Genomic DNA, 26,278 nt, shown 5'->3' with positions numbered 1-26,278 from the left:
ACAAACAAACATGAAGTCTGTCCTTTTTATAGCAAACCTTAATGTCTTCTGCATCTGTTGCTGGTATTCGTAGTGTGATTATGAGACCGTTATTCCCCATTGTGATTTCCTCCTTATGTTACCCTGTGGACAGAACTTATATCTCAGAGGATGCCAGAAATGAAATACCAAAGATGTGCAGTGAAATAGGTGTCTTCTCAATGGAGAAAAGTTAATATAACTACCTTGTTTATAACAGACAGACACACTCATTATTTTCCTAGTACCCAACTGCTTAAGCATTTTGCTTTTTCTAAGTATCAAAACTTAGATTTAATTTTTTTCATGTCATCTTTACATTCATTTAAAAAATAGTTTCCTCTTAAAGAGGCCATTGTGTTCTTACATCTCAACCATTCATTTGGGGGCTTCTGAGAACATAAAGAAGTTCTTTAAAATGTTTATGTCTAGTTAACATAACCTACCTCCACAAGTGGTCAGATTGTTGAAATAAAACAAAATAAATGTTTCTTCACTATGGGAAGATTTAAAAACTTGACAGAAATTAAGGTACCCTTTCCACAAACAAGAGAGACTATTTGCAAAAGAAAAAAAAAAAAAAAAAACAGAAACCACTGTGCTTGGATATATTCTCCAGCATTTCTGGAAGGGATCTTTCCAGTGTGCACTCAGTGATCAGACAGCCTTTGAGATTACCCTGCTGGACAGTGCACCAAAACCACAGCTGCTCTGGGCAGCATTTGATCCACCAAATGTATTGTAACTGCTTTTCAATCTGTTAGTAATAGGCAGCCAAAAATACTGCCATAGCTTGTTTTATAAATTTGTCCTCGAAGACTAGAGCATAAGTTATTAGTCATTTTAATTCTGTAAAGCTGGACTTAAATTTCCTTGTTTGACCTCGCCCCCCCATTCTCTTGCACTTAATTCAGTGTTTTGCAAATGTCCTTATTGATCAGACAATAGATTTGAAAACATGAAGAACATTCCAAAATCTTTTTAATTAATTAAAAGAACATCGGGCATTCTCGGGTACTGATTTCACGACTGTCCACTAATTTCATCTTTTTCTCTTTTCTCTCCTCTCTTTATCTGTCCCCCTGTCCTAAATTGTCCTGCTTTTCCCATACTGTGTAAACATTTTCTCATCTATTTCTCTACACTTCTTCATCTTTCTGTTTAATTCTGTACTAATCTATACTTTCTGTTTAAATTCAGATTCACTGACTTGTTTAAAAGCAACACATGAAACTGAAGCATTTTTATGTGACAACATTACCAAGGGTAACTATCAAGTGAGGCATATATTTAATTTCTCCAAAAAGAAAGCCTTTTTCTATATGGAGAATAGTTTAACTGCTTCTATTAAGTTATAATTTGATAAAAATTAATGTCTTAATATAACTTTACATGCTTTTTGTAGTACTGGTATTTTTTTATTATATTTATTTTAACCCAGGAGGTTTTTTAGAATTTTGTTCCAGTTAAAAGGAAACATCAAGCAAATGGTTTGATGTGTTAGTTAAGGGCCCTCGACACAATGCTTACAAATTTTGGTGGTCATTTTATCATCTTCTAATAGGATTCCACTTTGTGATTTTTGAAAAGTACAGTTAATAATGTCTTCCGATTGCCTAACATACAGTGCCATGCTTTTCTATTTGTTTTTCTCATGGGTGGAGAATCAAGATATCTACTAATTCTTAAGAAGTATCTGGGGATCAGTTTGAAGTCAAAGCGTCATTTTGTGAATATTTACTTCAGATTATGTGAACTCAAAGCTAACAAACTAAATGCCATTGCCTGTGAATAGTCATATTTTTTAAAGCAACAGCACATATAATATATACATGATACATCATTTGTTCTTATGTTCATTCATTACCAGTGGTGAATTCTTTGCCACATTCTTGAATTCAATCCAGATAACAAACTTAGAAAATCCTAGCATTCTTTGATTGTTCATTTGATAGAAATAACTCATAACACAGATAAATAATCACAAATAATAGGGCAAAAACACATTCCATGTAATAAAGTTTACACTTGATTAGGACAGAGATTTATCTCATTTACCTTCTAATCCTTCTACAGTTCTCATCAGACTGTCCTTGACATAGTTAGGTACTAAACTCTACTCTTTAAATTAGAGATCATGATTTAAGATGCTTAGATTATATTTCTAGCATGTCTTTTCTGTCAAAGATGTTGGTTTTCAAGATTTGTGAGATTTAAGTACGCTAGTCATTGTTTTCCTTTAAGAAGATCAAACTCTCAATTATTTGTTCTAAGAAGCAAGCTGCTATGTATTATTAGCACCTATTATTTATTGATTTGGATATGACTCAATGTCCTTCATTTATTGAACATAATTAAGAGTTTCTAACAAAGAGGTGCCTGGGTGGCTCTGTTGGTTAAACGGCTGCCTTCAGCTCAGGTCATGAACTCAGGGTCCTGGGATCAAGTCCCAAGATGGGCTCCTAGTTCAGCGGGGAGTCTGCTTCCCCCTCTCCTGCTGCCCCTCCCCCCTGCTTGTGTTTGCTCTCTTTCCCTCTCAAATAAATAAAATCTTTTAAAAAAGAGTTTCTAACCAAAAGAATTATCTGAAAAATTATAAATAACTGGGTAAGCAATTCCATTAAATTTTAATTATCTTATATTATATATCTTATATAAATAAAGGACCTTTTTGGCATCCAACAAAACATTCTATAAATGCCAAAGTTGTATATGATGAACTTAAAAAAAAAAAACTCCCTCAGTTTCTTTGTATAATTTAATAATCTATATTATGAATACCTATCAAAACATATGCTGCTTTTTAACTGTATTGTCTATATGAAGTCAAATTTCTGGTAATGACATCCTACACCCTTCAGGAGTAGCCCTGCCTATAGAAGCAGCCTTAGTTCCTACTGCTGCCTCAAACCTTACATCCTAATCCTACTGAACTGGCTGTATTTCTCCTGAACGTGCTATATGTCATAGCTCTGTCTGAACGTGAAGTTTTCATGCTAAAATAATCCAATTCTTTTTGTCTAATTGTAAAATTCCTGCTTATTTGTTAAGACTCTGCCAAAGTGTCATGTCCTACTTGAAGTACTTCCTGAACTTCCTAAATGGAGTCTGTTACGTTCCACTTTTGTGCACTCTACCATAAATATCTCTATTCCTATATTTACAGCACCGTGTTACTGCTTTGCCTTTCTGTCTCTTCTGCTAGACTGTATCTTCCCAAAGAAAGATACGGTGACAGTTATCTTTGCATTTTCCATGTTGAGCATACTGTCTGATATATCATAGCTGTTCCATATATTTACGGTTGAATGAAGAATGAATGAATCATCTTTTACTGATTTGTCATCTATTTACATTACAATGACAGATTTATTGTATCTGAGGTTAGAAATAACTGGAAACTGAACTACAAAATAAACCAAAAAAAAAATTTGTCCAAAATCGATTAACCAGTATTTATTTAGCACATGCCTATCATTAGAGCCCCTGTTCCTTCCCACAGGGAGTTTCTATTTTATCAGAATTTCCAGTGTAAGTTATGAGGTTGCAGTGATGGACTGAGTGGCCTGGAAAAATGATTTTGAGGAAATAATATCTAGTGGTAATACCGTCAGGCAGCAGAAGCCAACACAAGTATAAAATGTGCACAGATTAAAGTAATGAACACCAGCATCAGTATAAGTTCACTGATATTAATAATATGTGCCAATATTACATGTTTATCTTCTACTTCTAGGTGTTGTATCGCAGCCAAAAAATGTATTGTGAATGCCTAATAAGATTCAAGGGCTGTGCTTAGTGCAAGAGACAAAAGGATATCCTAAATGGACATGGTCCTGTGCTAATGGCAGATCCTGTCTTCCTGGAGCTTACATTGTAGGGAGACAGTAGATAAACCCAAAATTACCGAAATAATCTCCCATTATACTTGTGATAATTTTATGTAGCAAAAAAAAAACAAAAACAAAAACAAAATCATGTATGTCCCATATATGTATTTAACTAATGTGCATAAGACATTTTTGTCTCTAAAAGTTTTGTAAAGAGTTGGGCAATTAGTATTTATTTTCTATGCAACCAGAAAAGTCACTTAGTCCAATTACAGGATTAAAATATCTACAGAATCCAGTTCTTTTTACAATTAGACAATACTTATAATGAAAAAGGAGACATTACATCTGATACCATAGGAATAAAAAGGATCTTAAGAGACTACAATAAACAGTTACACACCAACAAATTGGATAGAAGAAACGAAAAATTCCTATAAATATACAATCTACCCAGTGAATCATGAAGAAACATAAAATGTCAAAAGACCAATAATGAGTAGGTAGATTAAACACATAACCAAAATCTTCCCAGCAGAGTAAAGCTCAGGAACAGGTGACTGCATGGGTAAATTTTACCAACATTTAAAGAATTAACATTGATCCCTCTCAAACTCTTTCAAAAATATTGAAGAAGAAGAAACAGTTCCAAATTCATTTTTTGAAACCAGCATTTCCCTGATGACCATAGACAAAGATATTACAAAAAAACTATAGGACAACATACCTGATGAAATAGATGCAAAAATCCATAGCAAAATACTAGCAAACCAGATTAAACAGCACATCAAAAGGATTATACACTATGATCAAATGGAATTTATCCCTGGGATGCAAGGATGGTTCAACATACACAAATAAATGTGATATACTATAATAACAGATTAAAGGATAATAATCATATGATTATCTTAATAGATGCAGAAAAAGCATTTGACAAAGTGCAATATCCTTTTATGATGAATACTCCCAACAAATTAGATATAATGGAATGTACCTTGAAACAATACAGGCCATACATGAAAAACCCACAGCTATCATCATACTCAATGGTAAAAACAAAACAAAACAAAACAAACAAACAAACAAAAACCTCAAAGCTTTTCATCTGAGATCAGGAGCAAGGATGCCCAACTCTCACCACTTCTACTCACATAGTACTGGAATCCTAGTCAGAGAAATTGGGCAAGAAAAAAAAATCCAAATTAAGGAAGAAGTGGACATATCTCTGTTTGCAGGTGACAGGATCTTCTATGTAGAAAAGCCTAACTCCACAGGACATTAAATTCTGTAAGGTTGCTATACAAAATATCAGAAATCACTTGTAATTCAATATACTAACACCAAAGTAACTGAAAAGGAAATTTAGAAAACAATCCTATTTACAGTAGCATCAAAAAGAATAAAATACTAGGGAATAAAGTTAACCAAGGAAATGAAGACTTGTATATGGAAAATGACAAAACACTGACGGAAGAAATTGAAAAAGACACAAATAAATGGAAAGAAATGCCATGTTCACGGATTGGAAGACATAATATTGTTAAAACATCCATAATACCCAAAGTTATCTACAGATTCGATGCAATCACTACCAAAACCCCCATGGCATTTTTACTGAATTAGATAAATAAATAATCCTAAAATTTATATGGAACCACAAAAGACACAAGTAGCCAAAGCAATCTTGAGAATGAGGATCAAAATTGGAGACATCACACTTCCTAATATCAAAATACATAAAATTACAATAATTAAAACAGTATGGTATTGGCATTAAGATAGACAAAAAATGAATGAAAAAGAATAGAGAATACAGAGAATCCAGTTGATAAACCCACATCAACTTATCTTTGTCAAGGATGCCAAAATATACAATGGAGAGAGAATAATCTCTTAAACAAATGATGTTGAGAAAACTGGATGTCCAAAGCAAAAGAATAAAAACAGACCCTTATCTTACATCATATATAAAAGTTAACTCAAAATGGATTAAAGACTTAAAGATAAGATCTGAAAATGTAAAATTCCTAGAAGAAAACATAGGGGAAAGTGTCATGATGCTGGTCTTGATAATGTTTTCCTGGGCATGACAACAAAGCAGAGGGAACAAAAATACACAAGTGGGGCAACATCAAAATAAAAGGCTTCTGCACGGCAAAGGAAACAATCAATAGAGCAAGAAGGAACCTAAAGAATGGAGAAAATGTTTGCAAGCCATATATCTAATATCGGGTTAATGTGTAAAATATATAAGGAACTCTTACAACTTAATAATGAAAATAAATAATCCGATTTTTAAAATAGGCAAAGGACTTAAATAGACATTTCTCCAGAGATGACATACAAATTACCAACAGGGGTATGAAAAGATGCTCAACATCTCTAGTCATCAGGAAAATGCAAGCAAAGCAAAACCACAATGATATCATCACGTCACACCTATCAGGATGGCTATTGTTAAAAAAAGAAAAAGGAGTGATGTCCACCAGATGGCTGACTAAGATGCCCCTTATTATATCCTCCCCTTAGCAACAACAATATGGCAGTCATCCATGGACAACATGCCTTTGTGGGAGATGTGATAGCCAGGTAGGACATGGTGAAATCCCAGTGAATGAATCTCATTCAATGAGAAGAGCCATTTGGAAAAGACAGACCAGCCCCTAGGTGGCTGAGTGAGAAACAATTGCATAACCCTGAGAACTTGTCAACAACCCTATTGGCCTTTGGTTCTGCCATCAAAAAATACACCTAGGGATCCAAGAGGAGTCTCACCTACCAGTGTATCAGGTAATAGGCACATAGACTTTGGTGCTGGCTGTGGATTCTGAAAGTGCCCTTTGAACTGGCTCTAGCACCTCTGAGCCACAGTTTAGGAGCTTCTGGAGAACACAGATTTACACAATTACCCATGAATGAGAGACCATTTATGGAGGCTCAGGAGTCTGGTAGAAGTCCAACACACCATTGGAACAACAACAAAAAAATCAAAATTGGACACATTACTGAGGATAAGAGGAAAAATTTGACTTTATCTGCATCACCCATTCCCCAAGATAACAGCGGGTGAGCATGTGCAGAAAGCTGGCCCAAATTTGTGGACCCAGAAGGGACAACAGACTTGAGCAATTAGCTGTGAAGTCGTTCGTACAGGGCCTGGCTCTAGAAGATTGAGAGAAGGAATACAAGCCTCAGAGCTCCGTCATAAGAGGGAGCAGAAGTACGGAACATACATATTCTTAGAAGGTCTGAGAAAGCCTCAAAATCCCCACCAGGACTAAAGGAAGATATTTCTCTCCTGAAGTCAACCAGTAAAGACTGGAGAAGGTTACTATTTTAAACACAAAGACAGTAACACAAAATTTCAAGAAACATGAGAAATCCAGAAAACATGACACCACCAAAAGAACACAATAATTTTCCAGTAATGGACCCCAAAGACATGGAGCTCTGCAATTTACCTCAAAAAGAATTCAAAATACCTGTTTTAAGGAAGCTCAATAAACTACAAAGAAACTCACAAAAAATAATTCTTCAAAATCAAGAAAACGACACATGATCAAAATGAAAAGTTTAACAAAGAGATCTGAAGGATCTCAGAAGAGAATCTCAGAAGGAGAAGAGGAGAGCAGAAATACATACAGTGGGGCATCTGTGTGGCTCAGTGAGTTAAGCAGCTAACTCTTGATTTTTGGCTCAGGTCATGATCTCAGGGTCCTGGGATTGAGCCCCACATCAGGCTCCATACTCATCAGGGAGTCTGCTTCGGGATTCTCTCTCTCTCCCTCTGCCCCTCTTCTCTCTCTCTCTCTCTCTCTCTCTCCCTCTCTCAAATAACTAAATAAATCTTTTTTTAAAAAAGTTATTACAGAAGTAATGGCACAGAACTTCCAAAATCTGGGGAGAGATTTGGACAAGCTCATAATTTACAAGGGGACCTGTACAAGGCAATATCAGTGACTTTCTCAGGAGAAACCTTATAGAAAAGGACAGAGAGTGATGTTAGACTCAAAGTGCTGAAAGAATAAAACTCTCAAGCAAGAATACTCTAAACAGTAAAGTAATCCATTAGAAAACGTCAGAAGAAGGAGAGATGGCCCCACACAAACAAAAGTTAATGGAGTTCATTACCACTAGACCTGTCTTACAAGAAATGCGGAAAGCAGTCTCTCAAGGTGAAATGTAAGGATGCTAATTAGTAACATGAAAACATAAAAAATATACAAAACACTGGTGAAGGTAAGTATACATTTAAATTCAAAATACTTTAATTCTGTATAACAGTGGTGTATTAACTACTTAATTCTAGTATAAAAGTAAAGGACAAAAGTTTTAAAATTAACTACAGCATAATAATTTGTTAAGGATACAAAAAAAATAAGGTAAATTGTGACATCAAAAACACAAAGTGGGAAGTAAAAGGACAGAGATTTATTAGGTGAATGAAGTTGTTAGTGTAAAATAGATAGTTATATCTAGAAAATAGTTCATGTAAGTCTCATAGTAACCACAAAGCAAAAGCTCACAGTAGTCCAAAGCAGAAGAAGTCAAAGCATAAGAAGAAGGGAATCAAGCACACCACTCTGGAAAATCACCTATTCATAAAAGAAAAAAGTAAGAGAAAGAAAGTAATATGGGAACTATAACAAAGCCAGAAAATAATTGATAAGATGGTATTAGTAAGTAAGTAATTACTCTAAATGTAAATGGGTGGTATTCTCCAAGCAAAAGACATAGAGTAGCTGAATGGATTTAAAAAATAAAACAAACAAAAAACAAAATAAAACAACTGTATGCTGCCTACTAGAAACTCACTTCAGGATACACATATGCTCAAAGTGAAGGGATAATAAAAGATATTCCATGCAAATGGAAACCAAAACAGGCAGTAGTAGCCATACTTATATCTGGCAATATAAACTTTAACTCAAAAGCTATTACTAGAGATAAAGAAAGGCATTGCATAACAATTAGATCATTTAATCAAGGGGATATAGTAATCATAAATATATATGCAAATAGGGGCGCCTGGGTGGTTCAGTCAGTTAACATCTGACTCTTGATTTTGGTGCAGGTCATGATCTCAGGGTCTCCTGAAGACCCATGTTGGGTTCCACTCAGCACAGAGTGTGCTTGAGATTCTCTCTTCCTCTCTCCCTCTGCCCCACCCTCCACTCATGTGCTCTCTCTCTAAAATAAATAAATTATATATATAATTTATTAATAAATTAAATAAATTATATATTTCATATATATATTATATAATTTTTTATATATGCAGCTAACACCAGAGCACTACCCAAATATATTAAGCATATACTAACAGATCTGAAGGGAAAAGTAGACAACAAGACAGTAACGGTAGGGGACTTCAGTACTTCACTTTCAACAATATATAGATCATCTAGATAGAAAAGTATTAAGGACATATTGGATTTTAACAATACTTCAGACCAAATGAACCTAACAGACATATACAAAACATTCATTACAAAGCAACAAAATACATATTTTTTCTCAAGTACATGCACAACATTCTCCAGGATAAATCATATATTGCATCACTAAAGAAGTCTTAGCAAAGTTAAGAGTGAAATTATATCAAAAATCTTTTCCAACCACATGGCATGAAACTAGAAATCAATAACAGAAGGAACACTGGAAAATTCACAAATATGTGGACAAATATGTGGAAATCAAATAGTATGCTCATAAATGACCAATTATTGAAAGAATAAATCAAAAGGAAAATAAAAAAAAAATCTTGAAATGAACAAACAAAAAGAGGAGAAACACAACATACCAAAACTTGTGGGATACAGCAAAAGCAGTTCTGAGAGGAAGTTTATAGCAATAAATGTCTACATTTGAAAAAAGGAAGATCTCAAATAAACAAGCTAAATTTACATCTCAAGGAACTAGAAAAAGAATACACTAAATCCAAAAGTTAGCAGAATAAAGGAAGTAACAAAGATCAAAGCAGAAATAAATAAAATAGAGAACAGAAAAACAACAGAAAAGACCAAAGAAATGAAGAGCTGGTTTTTGAAAAGGTACACAAAATTGACATAACATTCGATAGATTAACTAAAAAAAAAAGGAGGGGTGGCAGAGAAGACTTACATAAATAAAACCAGAAATGAAAGAAGAGACATTACACTGATATCAAAGAAATAAAAAGGATCATAAAAGACTGCTATGAACAATTATATACCAAAAAAATTGGATAATCTATAAAAAATGGACAAATTTCTAGAAACATATAACCTACCAACTAAAACATGAAGAAACAGAAAATCTGAACAGACCAATAACAAGTAAGAAATTAAACTAGTGATCAAAAGCCTTCCAATAAAGAAAAGCCCAGGACTAGATGGCTTCATGGGTGAATTTTGCCAAACATGTAAAAAGGAATTAATGCTAGTCCTTCTCAAACTCTTCTGAAAAACTGAAGAGGAGAGAACATTCTAAATCTCATTTTATGAAATCAGAATTACCCTGATACCAAAGCCCAATAAGGACAGTACAAGAAAAAAATGACAGGCCAAAATCCATGATGAATACAGATGTAAAGTTTTTTAACAAAATAGTAGCAAACCAAACTCAACAACATATCAAAAGGATTATACACCACCATCAAGTGGGATTTATGCCTGGGATGCAAAGATAGTTCAACACATGCAAATCAAAAAAATGTGAGGCATCATATTAGTACAATGAAAGATAAAAAATCATGTGATAATCTCAATAGACACAGAAAAAGCATCTGACAAAACACCCTTCATGATAAAAACTCTCAACAAAATGGGTATAGAAGGAATGAACCTCAACTTAATGAAGGCCATATATGAAAAGCCCACAGCTAATATCATACTCAATGGTGAAAGACTGAAGACTTTTCCTCTAAGATAGGGAAGAAGACTAAAGGTGCCCAGTTTCATGACTCTCATTCAACAGAGCACTGAAAGTTCTAGCCAGAGTAATTATGCAAGAAAAAGAAATGAAAGACATCCAAACCAGAAAGGAAAGTAAAATTATCTCTGTTGGAAAATGATGAGATCTTATGTACACAAAATCCTGGAGACTCCACCAAAAACTCTTAGAGCTAATGAACAAATTCAATAAAGCTGCAGGATAAAAAAATCAACATTCAGAAATTAGTTGTGTTATTATACACTAAAAACAGAATATCTCAAAAAGAAAGAAAATAATACCATTTACAATAGCATAAACAGTAACAACAATAAAATTTGGGAACAAATTTAACCACATTTAAGCCATCTATATATTCAACAGAATTCATATCAAAATTCCAACAGCATGATTTCACAGAGACAGAAATTCATGGAACCACAAAAGACCCTGAATACCCAAAGCAATCCTGAGAAAGAAGTATAAAGCTAGAGGCATCATTCTTTCTGATTTCAAACTATTACAAAGCTATAGTAATCAAACAGTATGGTACTGGCATAAAAATGGACATACACACCAATGTAACAGAATTGAGAGCCCAGAAATAAACCCTCACATATACAGCCAACTAACATTTGACAAAGATGCCAAGAATACTCAAGGGGAAAAGTCTTTTCCCCATAAATGGTGCTGGGGAAACTGTTTAATCATATGTAGAAGAATGAAATTGGACCCCTATCTTATACTACTCACAAAAATTATTCAGAATTGGAATAAAACCCCATATTGTAAAAGTCCTAAGGAAAATTAGAAAAAAAGCTCCTGGACATTGGTCTTGTCATTGATTTTTTTTGGATATGACACCAAAAGTACAAGCAACAAATGCAAAATAAATAAGTGGAACTATATCAAATTAAAAATTAATCTTCTGGGGCATCTAGGTGACAATGGTTTGCAATATTATATCACATACTTGCAAGTTGCTAAGAGACTAGATTTTAAGTATTCTCTCTCTCTCTCTCACACACACACCCACACACCCACACACATACACACAAAGAAAAAAAGAAGGTAATTATGTGAGCTATAGAGGTATTAACTATCCATATTGTGTAATCATTTTGCAATAAATACACATATCAAATCGACACATTGTATAAGTTCAAGAACAACACAATGTTATGTGTCAATTAAATTTCAATGAACTGAAAAAATAAAACTTTTGCATCATATTCATAGAAGAGTTTGGCTTGTAGTTTTCTATTGCATTATGGGAACCTGTGATAACCACAGAAGATAGAATAATTAAAACAGCATTGGGATTACCTGGTCCTTAAAGGTTGGCAATATTTCTATGTGAAGTCATTTGGACCTGGTATTGTGTGTGTGTGTGTGTGTGTGTGTGTGTGTGTGTGTGTGTGTGTGTGTTTGGGGTACTTTTAAACAATTATTTTCTGTATTACTCCTATGATTATTGCTCTATGTAGAATTTCTGTACAGGGATCAATTTTGGTCAATTTCATAATGCATTTCTGTTTATTTCTCCTTATATTTCTTGACTATCTGCTTTAAGAATGTTGATGCTATGTTATGTGGTTCATAAATACTCAAAACTGGAGTTTTTGTTAGGATATGTTTCCTTTTGATAACTATAAAATGTTCTTGTTTTAAAAAAAAAAATACGTGTTGGGGTGCCTGGGTTGCTCAGTTGGTTAAATGACCAACTCTTGATTTTGGCTCAGGTCATGGTCACAGTGGTTGTGAGATCGAGGCCCATGTTGGGCTGCACACTCAGCATGGAGTCAGCTTGAGATTCTCTCCTTCCCCTACTCCCTCCCCAACCCTGCATGCATTCTCTTGCTCTCTCAAATAAATAAATAAATCTTAAAAAAAAAAGTATGTGTTGGTGAAGATGTGGAAAAACTGGAACCCTTATACAATGTTGATAGGAATGTAAATTGGTGGAACCACTATGGAAAACAGTACAGACGTTTTTAAAGAAATTAAAAGTAGATCTATTATATGATCTAGCAATCCCATCTGAGTATATTTACAAAACATTTGAAATAATCTCAAAGAGACATCTGTGCTCCTATTTTCATTGCAGCATCACTCACAATAGCCAAGATATGGAAACAACTGAAATGCCTATTAAAAGATAAATTAATAAAGAAAAGATGGTATATACATACAATGTAATATCATTGTCTTAAAAAAAGAGAAGGAAATCCTGCCAAAAGCAACAACATGGTTGAACCTAGTACACATTATACTAAGTGAAATAAACCAGACAAAGAAGGACAAATACTACATGACAGCACTTATATGAAGTATCTAAAATAGTCAAATAAAAAAATGATAATAAAAAATAGATAAATAAATAAATACATTAAAATAGTCAAACTCATAGAAATAGAAAGTAGAATGGTAGTTGCCAAGGCTGGAGGAAAGGGGAAGCTTCTGTTCAACAGGTATAAAGTTTCAATGATGCAAGATGAGTAAGTTCTAGAGATCTGCTGTACAACATTGTACCTATAGTTAACACTACTGTATTGTGTATTAAAAATTTCAGGGTAAATCTCATTGTTCTTACAGTAAAAGAAAAAAGAAAACACTTGTAAATTCTGTTGAAAATAATTAAAACTTTATATAGTTTTGTAAATGAATTGGAGGAGCACATCAAAATCTTTAAAAAATAAGACAATATTCTCTCCTGACAAAGTCCATTTAATTTCTACACTCAAAAAAATTAATATTTAAAAATTAATATAAACTTGTTCTTAAATTTCTTGAGTAGCACATGATATTATACTTACCTGTGTATTCAAGGTGAAATCCTGCAGCAGAAACGCTGATGTCTGATTGAAAATTTAGATATAGATTATTAGACGTACTATTCAACAGATGGGGTATTGTTGTTCCTGAAATGATAATTGGAAAGGCAGGTCAATGATCACATAATAAATATTATAGTAAAACTAAGTAAGTTAACTACTAATCAGCCAATAGATTATCACTGAGATTATGTATTGGTCAATTGTTTTTTCAGGAATTTTTTGATAAAAAAAATATGTCCCACATTTCTCTTTCATTTTATTGTTTGTGACTATCTCCAAGGAGATGGTCCTTTGGGATCACTCTAGATTGCTTCCTAAAAATAGGCAGGTACAAAGAGCTGGTCAACGCAGTAAGTTTTACAGGTCACCTAAAATAAATATTTTGAATTTCATGTGGATTTCAATATTCCATGCATGAGCTAATAGGAAGTTTAATTTTAAAGTCTGCAGGTGATTTTTATAGTATAGTAACTTAAGATTATGTATGGGTTCAGAAGATTTATTGCCCTTTTTATTATATATATATTATATACAAATATATATGCATTTCATTTATGTATGGATGTATGCATGTATGTATGTTCTTCTATACCAGGTAAAGTACCTTGATGTATCTTATACTCTGACAGCAAAGCTGGTAAGTAGTGTTTGAAAAATCCCAATTATAAACTAGTATTAGCTGTGTCTCCCAGCAAATATATCATAATGATGTACTTCTGAATTTCTAAAGGAAGTCAACTTGACTTTATTCAATTATGGAGTTGAAAACAAAATATCTGCTTGAAGCAATTACTTCTCCACTATTTGACATTGAGTAATAGTTCAAGATCCTTAAGATTACAACTCAAGCAGTTTCAAATGACAAGCATAAAAAAAAGTGTCAAATCCATGTTTTAAGATAACATATTAGTTGATAGTGTTGCAAAATTTTTCTGTAACTAGTTACTTTATACTTACTTTGTACAAATCTGCGGACCTTAACCACTCACTGATCCTTCTATAAAAGAAGTCAGGACTAATTCATTATAGAACATATAATTGCTTTGTTTTTGTTTTTGTTTTCAACCTGTTATCTGTCCATAGTATCCTCACTGAATCACTGAAGACAGAGGTAAACTCAACCTGCCCTTAGTCTCCTAGAGAATCTTAGTGATTAAGAGTTCTGGCTCTGGAGTCACACCAGCCGGGCTCCAGTCTCATTCTAACATTAGCTGTACAACCTCAGGCAACTTAATCTCTCTAAGCTTCAATCAAGTACCAGAACTGCTAGAAAGAGCAAATGAGATGTATGACAAGCCTCACATAGACTTAGCACTTGGTAAATCAACAGCTCTTGTCACTTTTATTATCTTCATTGTTGTATTTATTATTAAGAAAGTATACCCCCAATCTATTCTAAACAAATGTATACTCAAAATGTTATGAGATTTCTTCCAAGAAAGACTTCTACCTTAATCTATATCGAAAATATTTTCTATGACTAAACCAAGTCACTCCTACTCCAGATATTTCTTCTTTCCTTTTCTCAATGGTGATGCTGAAAAACTGGTTATCATACTCTATTTTAAAATCTATTAAAAACTTAAAACCATTCACACTGATTCAAGTATATCTGAAATGTAAAAGTTCATGGTTTAGTTATGTTCCTATGTCTACAGTTAAAAAGTATAGTTAAAATTAGAGTAAAACTGGATTTCACTTTTCATATGCTGGAAAAAGCTGTTAGATTATTGCATAAATTACCTTTAAACACCTTAACAAATTTAAAAACCTTCTGGTCTTGGTACCTCGGTATTAATTCACTTTATATAATTTTATTCATTTCCTAGAAATAATTTTAAATTCTCTTTATTCTCACTCAACAGTACCTTGTAACATTTACCATGTTGTTACACAGTCTCTAAAATTATTTTAATGGCTGGGTCACACTCTATTGAGTAGATAGAGCATAATTACCAAGCACTGTCTAATTTTTAACTATTTAAGGGAAAAGGGCACACATATTATTCCTGAACCACAGCTCAGCTGAAAATATTACTATAAAGGCATCATAAGTAATTACATAAATATAGTAAGAAAATAGTAAGGTTTTAAATAGCAATTTCAATGTCATTACCTTTTATGCCTTTCAAATTTCTCACCTTGTAATTTAGTTCCCTGTGTATAGTTTATAAAAAGGAATTTAAACTGCCAAGTCAGAGTCTTGGAAGCTCTTTTAAAAAGAGAGAGAGATTTTTATATTCCTAATTATATCTGTGTTTTAATTAAGCTCAGCTCTTCTATTTACCTGAATAACTTCCGAGTCGTGGAGCATTGTTGTCTCCCCCATCATAAAAGTCCAGAGAATCCCAATTATGTTCTGTAGCAAAGCTGACAACTTGCACCTGTGAAATAATAATTACTGATAAGAAAACATATTTCTAACAAGATACTAATACTACAGTCCTCCTCGCCGTATTAGAAGAGAGAACTCCAAGCTGGGACCATGTCACTGTGGCTCTTCATAGAAAGATTTTAACAGAACTGATCTTTGCCATTGTGGCACTAGCCTACAGGAGCTGACTTTGGTGAGAAGAGCCCATGGGGCACCTAGCAGTGTTTACTACGCGTATAACATTGATAACGTCTGTCACCATCTCAGAGTATTCTCTTTATTAAAGGCTGTGGGTTAGGGGTGTCTGGGTGGTTCAGTCAATTAAGTGCCTGACTCTTGATTTTGGCTCAGATCATGATCTCAGGGTCATGAGATGGAGCCCCACATGGAGCCCGTGTCTGCTCAGCAGGGAGTCTGCTTGTCCCTCTCCCTCCCCTTCTACCCCTTCCCCCCCACTCTCTTTAACTCTCTCTCTCGCTCTCTCTCTCTCTCTCTCTCTCTATATATATATATATAAAGTAAATGAAGAAATAAAAACTAAAAAACTAAAAATAAAGGCTTTGGGTTAATTAATGTTTTAGTGCCAGGAATCCCAATGCATTTTCCAAACAATTGGTGAACTTTTATGTTTTGGAGTGCTCGATTCTTGCCAGTTTAGCTAGGTTTATACTGGATACATTTTATTTTCCTTTATTTGCCTAACCTTTGCTCAATTTCCTTTCATTAAAAAAAATAATAACATTATTGGGACGCCTGGGTGGCTCAGTCGTTAAGCGTCTGCCTTCAGCTCAGGTCATGATAGCAGGGTCCTGGGATCGAGCCCCACATCAGGCTCCCTGCTCAGCAGGAAGCCTGCTTCTCCCTCTCCCACTCCCCCCGCTTGTGTTCCCTCTCTCGCTGTGTCTCTCTCTGTCAAATAAATAAAATCTTAAAAAAAAAATAACATTATCCCCTATGCACATTTTTAAAAGGTCTTAATATGGATGACCAAAATTATACTTTATAACTGATTTGGGTACATCTTTTAAAGATTATTTTTATGAATGGAGTCATAATAACTAGATTACTGTGAAGGTCCCTAAAGTTGAGAAGGGAAATGCTGGAGTACAATTCTCTCATGTCTATTAAATTTTATTTAAAGAAAGAGGCATGTGTTACTTTGTTGTACTTCACTTGGCACAGCTTGAGCTTTTGCAAGAACCCACAGGACCCCCACAACTGTAGATGTGATCCTTTTTCTCTTTGTGTAGTATATATTTTATTGTTTTGGAGGAAGGGAAGGACTAACTTTATTAAAATAAATTTATTTTATTTAGCTAAAGTCTATTATAATTGTAAGCAACGCACTCATTCGCTAAATAATTATCACAATTACATTCATTAAAAATTTCTTATTTACAAAATAGACCATCATCATTCTTCCCGTCAAGTGAATGCTGGTGTCTCCTTTCCAGGGGTGAGTGCCACATGGCAACAGATACCCTGCCTGTGTGACAGGCATTAGGCCCAATGGCAACGTTCCAGGACAGGAAGAAGAATGGAATTAAAGCTGTCTGTAATATTATCACCACCTCCTTAAACAATGATCAGTTCTCTCTTCATATCTGATTTTTCCTTTCCTACAATTCAGGGGAAGAAAAGATCGCATTCAGCTGGGGAAAAAAAAAAGGAAAAGAAAAGGAAAAAAAATGTAAGGATTCATGCAGGAGTTGACATTTGAGATAAGCTAAATGTATTGAGAGGTTTTCCACTGAAAGAAATTATTGAGTTATAAAAATGTAGAGGGGGCAAGTCATGAGGTGGATTTAGTGAACCATCGGTAATCCAATTTAGACACAGTAGAAGGTATCTACATATGAGGAAATATGCATGCAAAGTTAGGAAAAGGAGAGAAAAGTTAGAAAGAGTGAGCTTAGTGGATAAATACAAAAGACTGCAGAGTTAGGATGCCTGGATTTGCAGCTTCTTGGCTCCCTCCACTGGCTGCCATGTAATACTAAAGAGTTGTTAATCTCTCTGTGCCTTCAATTACTCGTAAATCATCATAGTAAAGGTATCTGATTCATAGAATTATTGTAAAAACTAAACTAATTTTAGTTGAGAACAGTGTCCAGTGTGTATAAAGGATTTAATGTATCTTAGTTGCGACAGATTGGCCAAGAGACTAGAAAGACTGAACACCACCGCAATAATTATGCAAGTGAGCAGTCCACTGAAGGTTTTAGAAGGAGCAAAATCAGAACTGCTTTAAGTACTGCACTGCATTGGATGAAAAAAATATAAGTGAAAAGACAATTTCAGTGTCCACTGCAGTAGTCTGTGTGAGAAACAATGAAAAATTGAAGTAGATCGGAGGCAGGAATAAATAGTAGAAAGGGAGACAGAGATGCCCCCCATATGTTGCTACAGGGGAAGTTACTGGCTTTTGTGTAATCTGAATAAGGGAAGGAAGTGAGAGGGAAGACTTAAGAATAATTTATCTTTTTTTTCCTGAGTTATGGAGATCAGAGGGGTGGTGAGAACAAAAATGAAGACATCTGTAGGAAAGCCTATTACCTTAATGAGAAGAAGAAATTGTGCTTAATTCTGGATACATATGTATAGCAGACTGAATATTGGCCTCCAAAAATATCAGGTCCTCATCCCTGGCACCTATACATATTGCCTTATGTGGAAGGGAAAAAAAAAAAAAAAGATCTTTCAGATGCAATTAAACTAAGCATCTTGTGATAGGGAGATTATCCTGGATTATTCAAATGGGCCCTAAATACAATCATAAGAAAGATGTCAAAGGAGATTTGACACAGACAGAAGAGAAGAAGGCACTTTGACCATGTGGGCAAAAAATGGAGTCATACAGACAGACACCAAGGAGTGCCGGCAGCCACCGGCAGTTAGAAGAGGCAAGAAAGGGCCTCCCGTAGAGCCTGGGCAGAGGGAAGAGTGGAGGGTCAGAGCACAGCCCTGGCAGCACCTCAGCCAGAGCTCAGGAACACTGCTTTGAGACTTCTGGCCTCCAGCACTGGGAGACAATAAACTTCAGCTACTCTAAACTATCAAGTACTTCCAGCAGCCACAGGAAACTAACACAATTTGCCACTCAGAGTATGGGCAAACTGTGAATGTAGTTTGGCACAATAAACACAGAGGGTGTGGGAGACTCAAGTAAATGACTGAGGACCCACAAGGACAAAGCCAAATGAGAGTCAAAGTCAAAGATTTAAAAAGAAAAAAACGCTATTGATTGAGCATTTAGAAGAATTTTGCATTATGGCAACAGGAGAGTTTTATGAGGTAATGAATTTCCAATCACTAAAACCAGATATTTCTCATATAAACATTCACATCTCATTTTAATGTGCTTGTTAGATTATATTAACTCATGATGATCATTCTACAAATTGACACAGTTAAGTAATGAACATTGTTTTCCCATGGTTATTCACATAAAGATCGCTCTTCTGCTTGATAACTCTGTTATTATATAGCCCTTCTGGAATTCTCCATCAATATACTTTGCTAAAATAGACAGGCAAATACATTAGTCCCCGCAAACTTCTCATGTAAACTTAATATAACAAATCACTCTATTTGCTGGGCTCTTTCTAAAGATAGCTCAATCGCTCTATATTATTTGTAACTTTTCCAGCATTTTGAATGTTTCTTTTCCCACCACTAGTTATCCCATTTCATCTCGTATAGATTTTATTGAATATTCATATAATTCTTTATTCACACACATATTCATCCTAACTGAATAAAATAAAATAAGCATTGCTTTAAACCTGATGTAGTAGTCAGGTAGCTTTTAGGTAAAATTAGTGAAATTTCAAAGATAAATCACATATTACATATGTGTGTGTATGTGTTAGGTAATTTTCTATTATTTAGAGATATGTCTAAAATTACCATACATAAAGAGGTTAATTAGAAAAAAAGTGTTTGGCAGTACTTTAGACTATTTAAATTTAAAAATCCAGTACGCTTCACACCCTGTTTAAACTTGATAAATGCACTGTTAAACTCAAATTCTGTTTTCTAAGGTGTGATCATTAATTAAAATGCTTCCTCAGTGAAAGATTTTACAGTGTTACTGATACTAAGTGTCCAGTTTTGAGTGGTGTTTGGCTAGGACAAGTGATATACAATGTACTTTGTCTGCAGATGTCTTATTAGTTCATCATGCTGTCTTAACTCCTTAAAATAGTCCAAAACTCCACTGCTTGGGGAGGTATTCATTGGTTCATTTTCTAAAAATATTTACTGAACATGCTAGCTGCCAGAGCAGACTGAGTTAGTGCCCTCATGATCTTATGGATAATTAAGTAAGTAGTAACAGTAAAATGTGATGGGTGTTATAATAAGGAAATTACAGGGACCTATGAGAACATACAGCACGGGACTTAACCTTTTCTCAAGTTCACAGAAAGTCTTCCACAAAACTGTTTTAAGTTGAGACAGAAATGATGACTAAGAATAAATAAAATAAAGGGAGATCAAGGAGAATGCTGTCTGCAAAGAGAACAACACGCATAAAGCCCCAAAGGCAAAAGAGAGCTTTTGTAAAGAACTAAAATAGTGTAAACAGAAGAGGTAAGAAATGAGGACAAAGCACAAAGGCATAATTAACCATAATAAAGGAGTTAAGGATATAGGGGACAGCTGAAGAACTGTGAGCAGGAAAGTGATATTAGTAGGTTTTTAATTTTAGGTTACTCTACTCTCTTTGCCCTCTGAGGAATAGATTGAAGGAGAAAAAGAACCTGGGACAGGGATGATGACGACCCAATCTTAAGTGATAAAAATTTGGATGGAGAGAAATAGACTTATTTGATTTATGAAAGACAGACCTGACACTGACATATTTCATTGTATAGAGCAGAAGAAGAAAAAAAAAATCATCAAGATTTCTGGTTTGTGCAACTGAATGGATGAGGGATTTCATTCTGAGTCAGAGAACACTGGAGAAGCTCCATCATAATGAGAAAAAATCATGAAGTCAATTTTGAACAGGTTGAATTTGAAATTCCAGCAAGAAGTTTAGCTGAAAATGCCCAGTGGGCAGGTAGATATATGTCATGAAGCTTAGGTAAAAGGTCTTGGTTGGATATTTAGGTTTGAGAACCAACATTTATTCAGTCTTCATTAAAAAAAATGTTTTCTGATGGTCTATTATGATGCAGGTCCTGGGCTTCATCAGCACAAAATGGTAGCCAAAGACATGGAAGTAGACAAGATGGCAGAGAGAATGGTGTCAGGTAAGGTGAACAAACATCACAGAATCTCTCAAACATTGTATCTGATGTGTTGAGTAGAAAGAGAAGACCATGTTCCTAAATGTAGAAGCAAGAGCCACTGATGTAAAAAAGAAAATAAAACAAAGTCCAAGAGAGTACTGGTGCCATAAAAACTAAGGAGGAAAAACATGTTTTAAGAGTGACAGGAGAATGGGCATGATCAGAATGTTGCTGTCAGAATAAGCAGGATGAGCAACACAATGCATTTACTGAACTATAGGTCCTCAGTGATTGCTATGAGTGGCTCATTTAGAGCACTGGAAGCTAAAGCCACATTGCAGGGCTCAAAAACAAAAAATGAGAATTAGAGGGGAAATGCTAGTTTTTTTTTTTTTTTATTGTAAGCTGAGACAGAAATGGATAAGCTGATATTAACATATAGAGGCTCTAGGATAACCTTCATAAACTGACACTATATGATATAGCAAATATTCTGTGAAGTTTCTAAAGTTTCCATCTGATTTCAGATTTTCTATACAACCTGGAACATGGACAATTCTAAGATTCTTGTTCATTCTACCAGTGATGAGATAGGACTGATTGGTTTTCCCTGAATTTTACGAGTTGGCCATAAAATGATAGTACAGCTAGTCAGAATATAAGCATAGATCTATAGTCTTTTCATTTTTAATGTCCTTAAAACACTATAAACATACATTTCATATTTTCTCATTGGTTTACTGACCTATTTTACTCCTAATACCCGTCAAGTGATTTTTTTTAATTTTCTGAAAAATTACAAAGATAAATTCAAAAGTTGATTTTTTTTAACTGAAAACTATACTACTCTCAAATTTCAGTTTTAATGAATGATTTATTGGCTACTTTTTCCATAGCTGATAGATACCTCAAGTTTCCAAAGGAAAACCTTATGACTCAATTGGAGAAGTAATCAAGTTATTTTTATAAAATACAGATTATGTACTATTTTGTGAAGTATAATTACTTTCCATGGAATATATATGGACTCAGGAGTAAAATGCCATCAATTTATCCAGAAACAATCTCCTTGTAAAACAGAGTAACTGGTCAAATTTCTCCTCCCTGGTTGTAATAATATGGTATATCGTGTTGATTGTCTATAGACTAGCATCCCTGTTCCTTGCTAACAGAGAATTGGTTTTGTTCGATTAAATGAGGACAGTATATATCAGAGGAAGCTGAGCCCCTTGCTTAATCCAGGTACTTAATGTTGATTTGTTTGAGATAAACCATAATAAATTTTTTGCTACTGGCCAGTATATGGCTTAGGAATGGATATTCTTGCAATTTTGGTCAATAGTACAAGAGGGAAGTCTACTGGAAGGATTTCTAAAAAGTTTTTGTAACCACTGTAAAGGTACGTAAGATAGAAACATTCCATTTTGGCTATTGGCCATTACTGCATAAAGCTGTTATGTCTAGAACTTTTGTAGTCATCTCAAGATCATGAGAAAAGAAGCTTAAGAACTAGGCCAACATGGCAAAATAGCAGAGAAGAGAGAAAGAAAAACCCCGATGAGGAAGGACACAACTAAACCTCTGAACTAAAAAACCCTTACCCCAAGATTCCATGTCATGTAGAGCAACATATTTGTACTTATTGCTTATGCCTTCTTGAACTGGTTTTCTGTTGTTTTTTTTTTTTTTTTTTTTTTTTGCAGGTGGAAAAAGTAACAAGTATCTTTCTATTTACATTCAACCATGCCAGGGAAAAGCACTGGCTAAACCTTTGGAAGTAACCTGCAACCTATCATCTCTAAAAAGGATTAACTTCAAACATACAGTGAAAAGGAGAAAAATTTAAATTTCCTTACTTGAATGCCAGCTCCCTCTGGCACTGTGATCTTCCATACACAATTCAGATTGTTGTCATAAGGCTCAGGGTATCCAGGAGACAAAATAGTCCCTTTGCGCTTCGTTAAAATTCCACCACAGGGCACTAGAAGTAAAACAATTCAAGAGAGGGAGTTAATTCTAATGCAAAGGATTAAAATAAGAGAAAAGGTCAGAGATAACATCTTAGACAGATACTAGAATTGCAAACACAGCCAAATCTTACTATTTTTTAAAACTCAAAAGAACAATGAAAATTAAATCTTTCTTCCTAAAAACTTAAAAATAAGTAGACAACATGAATGGATAAGCTCACAATGGCATATCTAAACTCATACTACAATTAATTCAATGACAGCCTATCATCTCCAGCATATTATTAAAAAGTGCACTGGCACATTTGCATTAAAATTGCTCATATCTAGAAATGGAATTTTTTGAAGAATTATCTTGTATTTGTTACCTTTTTCTTTATGCATCCTTTAAAGAGTAATAGCATCTTTTCAGGAGTAATCAAGATGATAATAACATTTATACAGAGCCTGCTGACTGCCTGGGACTCTTCCAAGCAATTTACAGATTTTTAACTCATTAAAGCCTCCCAACAATCCAATGAGATATAAATAAATATTCTCCTTATTTTACAGGAAATAGAGTCACTAAGCAATTCAATAACTTGCCGGAGATCACAGAGCTAGTAAGAGATGAAGATGAAATTTGAATACTGATAGTTTAGCTCTGGTCCGTGTCCTTTGGTGGAAGAAAGAGACTTGATATGGGGCCAGTCTGGTTATTGCCAGTACAGTATGGAAAGAAAAAGTAAGTGTGTAGATAGACCTGCTCTGAAGTCAATAAAGGCCTCTATCACTTTAAAAAAAAAAAAAGATTTTATTTATTTATTTGACAGAGAGAGACACAGCGAGAGAGGAAACACACGCAGAGGGAGTGGGAGAGGGAGAAGCAGGCTTCCCGCCGAGCAGGGAGCCTGATGTGGAACTCAATCCCAGGACCCTGGGATCATGACCTGAGCCAAAGGCAGCGGCTTAATGACTGAGCCACCCAGGCGCCCCTTCTATCACTTTTTTAAAAAAAGTACTAAGTACTAATCTTAAAATAAAATTCTCATACCACTGGTACTATCAGTTTGGCTCTGGGCATGACCTAACTTACAATGTTAAATACTGTGTGATGTTAGATATGTTCCTTAAACTCTCTGAAACTCAGATACCTTATACGTGAAATGACAATGCAGTTGTTTAAAAAGGGCTTTTGTGAAAAAATATATAGATGGGCTAACGTACATAAAGAAGCTAGCAGATTGCTTGGAATGGAGTGAGAGGTCAATAAATTGTACTTCATTTTACTATTTCCTTTCCCAACTATTATTATTTTAGATACCACTGACACTCTGATCCTTGGGCACTTGTTGTAGTCTGGTTATAAGAGTGAGTTATCAGGATATACCTTTTATAATAATAATTTTTAAAAAGTTAGTAATATTTTTCTGCTACTTCCAAAGCCTAATGCAAAAACATAGGACAATTGCTCAAAAGAGTGCTACAAATGTTTTTAATAGTGTAAGAATGTATCCTTAAAGAAAACCATTTTGTTGTAATTTCCTATAAATTTATGTTATTGGGTTATATATTAATTCAGGTTAAATTGGTCAGAAAAGAATTTCGCTCCTGTAAAAAGAAACCCAACAGTTTTAGATGACTTAAGAATTAACATGCCAGGAGTGGAAGAAGAATCCTATAATAGAGATTTACCCCAAAAACAGATTAAAAATAAGTGATTGATGAAGTGCTGATTCTAAGTTCAAAGAAAATACAGATGCTGTTCGTCTCCACTGGCACTATCCTACCTCACTCTCATTTTTTTTCTAGGTTACTACATTAATCATATCAGTGGACCGCGTTATGTGGGTATATTATCCATGTAATATGTCTCATTATTATTAAAATGACTTTTTTAAAATTAAAATTTGATCATGTTACTTCACCACTGGAAATCCTTCAAAAAATCTCCCTATTGCCTCAATTCTAAGGATAAATACAGTTAATTTTATCAGTATCCAACTATACCTCCAGGCTTCTATGTACCCGTGATTTCCCAATATGTCACCATCCCAATCACCCATCCCAGTTCAGCCTACTGAACTAATATACTCTCTTAATGCTGTGATTTGGTATGTCTTTCTCCCACGTAGCCAACACTACCATCCATGGTCATTCAATGTTGATTTTACCTCTTTACCTCTTTGCTAACTCCCTTCTCTGTTAAGTGTCCCATAGTTTTCCATAGCACCAAGTTCTTTCTTCTACAACTCTATGATAGTATAGCTCATATTATGTTTTCATATTCTTTATATGTTAGTCTCTTCCACTAGACTGAAGTCTGAGAAGATGAAGCATTCAACTTTTTGTCTGGAAGTCTGCTCACTGTGGCGCCAAGATTCTAACGCATCCACCCTTCATATTCTAAGCTTTCCTTCCCTGCTGCTACAGGAACAAATCCCCTCTTCCTCACTTTCCAGTCTGTCCTCCAACAATTTCATCAGGTTTTTGTCTTCACTCCATTGAAATGATTATGCCAAAGTCACCAGAATATTCTTGCAATGTGATATTCAATTCTTAATTTGCATTTTACTCAATCTATGAGTAATTATCTCTTCCTGTTGATCACTTAATCTACCTTGAGCCTTTCTTTGGTCATGGAGACCACACTAGCCTGCTTTTTTTCTATACCACTGGCTATACTCAGAATCAATCAATCTTTCTTTCTTTCTTTCTTTCTTTCTTTCTTTCTTTCTTTCTTTCTTTCTTTCTTTCTTTCTTTCTTTCTTTCTTTTTTCTTTTCTCTTCCTTCCTTCTCCTTCCTTCCTTCCTTCCTTCCTTTCTTTTTCTTTCTTTCTTTTCTTCCTCTCTCTCTTTCTTTTTCTTTCATTTTTCTTTTTTCTTTTCTTTCTTTCTTTCTCACCCTCCTCCCCTGATCCTTTAAATGTTGTAACACTCTCTGACCTAAGCCATCTTCTCTTTTCTTTCTGTCACCCCTCAAAAATGGCATGTATTTCCATGTCATCAATATAGTATGACTACTAAATGTTTATCTCAAATTCTGACTTTTGCTCAGAATCCTACAATAATGTGCCTAATAAGCATCTGAAAACTAGTATGTCTAAAACAATACTTT

General features: G+C 34.5%; 1 protein-coding gene across 4 annotated transcripts in view; it reads right to left on the bottom strand.

Moving 5' to 3' along the window:
• CSMD3 (CUB and Sushi multiple domains 3) overlaps positions 1-26,278 on the bottom strand; it is a 1,163,243-nt gene that overhangs the window by 128,826 nt on the left and 1,008,139 nt on the right. For all 4 annotated transcript variants that reach the window (XM_028122520.1, XM_088023099.1, XM_028122521.1 and 1 more), the window contains 3 exons: positions 23,068-23,192; positions 15,888-15,984; positions 13,580-13,684 (listed from right to left, as the gene is read on the bottom strand). In XM_028122520.1, the coding sequence (XP_027978321.1) occupies positions 13,580-13,684; positions 15,888-15,984; positions 23,068-23,192 (327 nt within the window). The remainder of the gene's footprint in view (positions 1-13,579; positions 13,685-15,887; positions 15,985-23,067; positions 23,193-26,278) is intronic.

The sequence above is a fragment of the Eumetopias jubatus genome, unplaced genomic scaffold (genome assembly GCF_037043125.1).
Source record: "Eumetopias jubatus isolate StellerSeaLion01/CBP00866 unplaced genomic scaffold, mEumJub1_p1.0 scaffold_4, whole genome shotgun sequence".
NCBI classification, from domain to species: Eukaryota; Metazoa; Chordata; class Mammalia; order Carnivora; family Otariidae; genus Eumetopias; species Eumetopias jubatus.
This window is presented reverse-complemented; position numbering and strand designations above follow the sequence as displayed.